Genomic DNA, 2,295 nt, shown 5'->3' on the forward strand with positions numbered 1-2,295 from the left:
TTTTCTTCAGGCTCTTGAGGGTATGACTCATCCTGGCATCATGTATCCATCTAAACACAAGTCCATTCTGTCTTTCAAATTCATTTCCTTTAGCATTTTTCAAATAATGTGGAAGATGAGACACCTCTTTCTCCACTGACAGTGACTTCAGTGGAAAGGAATCAGTTATTAGAAGGTCAGACCCCGGTCTCAAATATGACTTAAAGCTTGGAAAAGGGAAGAGAGGCCAAGAAAAGTAGGAACCTCCACAAAGCAAGGATTGAACAAACAGGAAACTGTTAATATCTTCTTTCAGTACTTGAGTGAACTGAAAATGGAAATTTTGACAGATTACAATCACTGCCAAAACACTTAATTTTTTATTCTAAATATGGCAGTGAATGCTGATGTGTTTTCTATTAATATCTGGAGCATACTTCATTTGTACAGATATTTAGATGGTATTGTGCCTTCTAGGACTCACTTACACAGGCAATAATTACCTCTTTGCTAGAGGAGCAGTTGAAAGCAATAACTGCTATTTCTAGAGTCATGATGCCAGCTGGATGCAAATCTCAGAACAAGGCTAGGTTGATGAAAGTCACTGATAAGATCATCGGTACTTAGATAATTAAAGCAATCCAGGAGTTTAACAAAAAGGAGCGCAGTGAGCAGAGACATTGCAAGTACTTAGAACACACAAACCCATGTGGTCACTGTAATATTCAGATTTTTCATATCCTAGAAAAGGTGCCCAAAGCTTACCACAATCCCAGAGAAATGAGAATGGAGCTCCAGAACTTGAAGAATAACATCCTTCCTGAGTCCAAGTTCTAGAATCAGCTTGGACTGGTGTATAGAAAACAAGTCTGCCTGACAAACAGGTCGGAAGAAAAGCAAGCTGCAAAACGAGCTGATATAATAGCTGTTTATAGAACTAAAACACACCTCCTTTAAAACCTCAGAGTTTTATTCCAGTTTCCAAGCTCACCTGTCAGAGCACACACATAACTCAGAGTCCACATGAAGAGGAAAAGTTCGGGGACCCAGTCTACAGCAGCACATGTGTCCATCACTGACTCTCATATACCAGAAAATGCTATTATGCAAAAATGTTTTTCAAATAAATGTCTAGCATTACTAATGCTTTCTAGAAAAACCTCTTTGTATCCTGAATACAAGATTTTCTATCCAGAAAGGAAGAAATGCTCTTAAAATTTATTAAAGAAATAATTTTCTTTTTTTTGACTGTGGTTGGCATGGGGGGAAACAGTTCTGTTTCTGTGATTTATATGTTCGGTTGGTGGAGAGGGCCTGAGAAGAAACCCATCCACCTTATTCTCATCCACTTGGCTTTTACAAACATCATAATCCTTCTTGCAAAAGGATTGCCAAAGACAATGGTAGCTTTTGGTTTGAAAAACTTCCTAGGTGACAGAGGATGTAAGATTTTCATCTACCTGCAGAGGGTGGCCCGTGGGGTCTCCATTTGCACCAGCAGTCTCCTCACTGTGGTCCAGGCCATCATCATCAGTCCCAGAGCATGTGGATGGAGGAGGCTCAGACCACAGTCTGCATGGCACATCCTTCCATTCTTTTCATTCTTTTGGATACTCAATGCTTTATTAAGTGTGCGCCTAATCCATCCGGTCACAAGTAGAATCCTGAATATATCACAGTTTACGAGTGAAAACAACTATTGCTCTGTTATGCTAGAAAGTCAGAAAATAAAGTGGTTTGTTCCCCCTCTCATGGTCCTGAGAGATGCTGTGTTTCAGGGAGCCATGGGAGGCGCCAGTGTCTACATGGTACTTCTTCTCCACAAGCACCACCAGCATGTCCTCCACCTCCAGAACTCCAAGCTTCTCTACAGAACTCCCCCTGAGCTGAGAGCTGCTCAGAGTGTCCTCCTTCTGATGCTCTGTTTTGTTTTCTTCTATTGGACTGACTGTGCTGTTTCTCTATTTTTAAGTGTCTCTTTAGTGGATTATTCGTGGATGATAAATATTCAAGAATTTCTGGCACTGGGTTATGCAACTTTTAGCCCTCTTGTGCTTATTCATAGGGATCGACTTCTGCCTGATTGCTGGCATGCTCAGTGGGAGAAACTGAGAAAATGTCTCTCTCCTTTGTCTATTCAGTCAGTGTGAAAGAGCTCTCAGTCCTGCAGCATTGTGGATATGACTTTTATCTCACAAAGCACGTTAGGTGTGATTTTATTCTCACAAAATCTTCCGGATGACTCACAGCCTGGACCCTTGAGAGATCTTAGTAAATTACAGTGATAAACGAAACCTCATTCTTTATTTTTACTCT

At 40.7% G+C, this 2,295-nt stretch overlaps 1 protein-coding gene across 1 annotated transcript; it reads left to right on the plus strand.

The window, feature by feature from the left end:
- The first annotated feature begins 1,160 nt into the window (after positions 1 to 1,160).
- Positions 1,161 to 2,091, plus strand: LOC126501824 (vomeronasal type-1 receptor 4-like). Its single transcript, XM_050142681.1, is given in 2 exon segments — positions 1,161 to 2,054; positions 2,056 to 2,091. Coding segments are annotated over 2 exon segments (906 nt in total). The 5' UTR covers positions 1,161 to 1,184.
- The last annotated feature ends 204 nt before the right edge of the window (positions 2,092 to 2,295 follow it).

The sequence above is a fragment of the Alexandromys fortis genome, unplaced genomic scaffold (assembly GCF_014885135.2).
Source record: "Alexandromys fortis isolate MF-2015 unplaced genomic scaffold, M_Fortis_MF-2015_v1.1 scaffold_5, whole genome shotgun sequence".
NCBI lineage: Eukaryota > Metazoa > Chordata > Mammalia > Rodentia > Cricetidae > Alexandromys > Alexandromys fortis.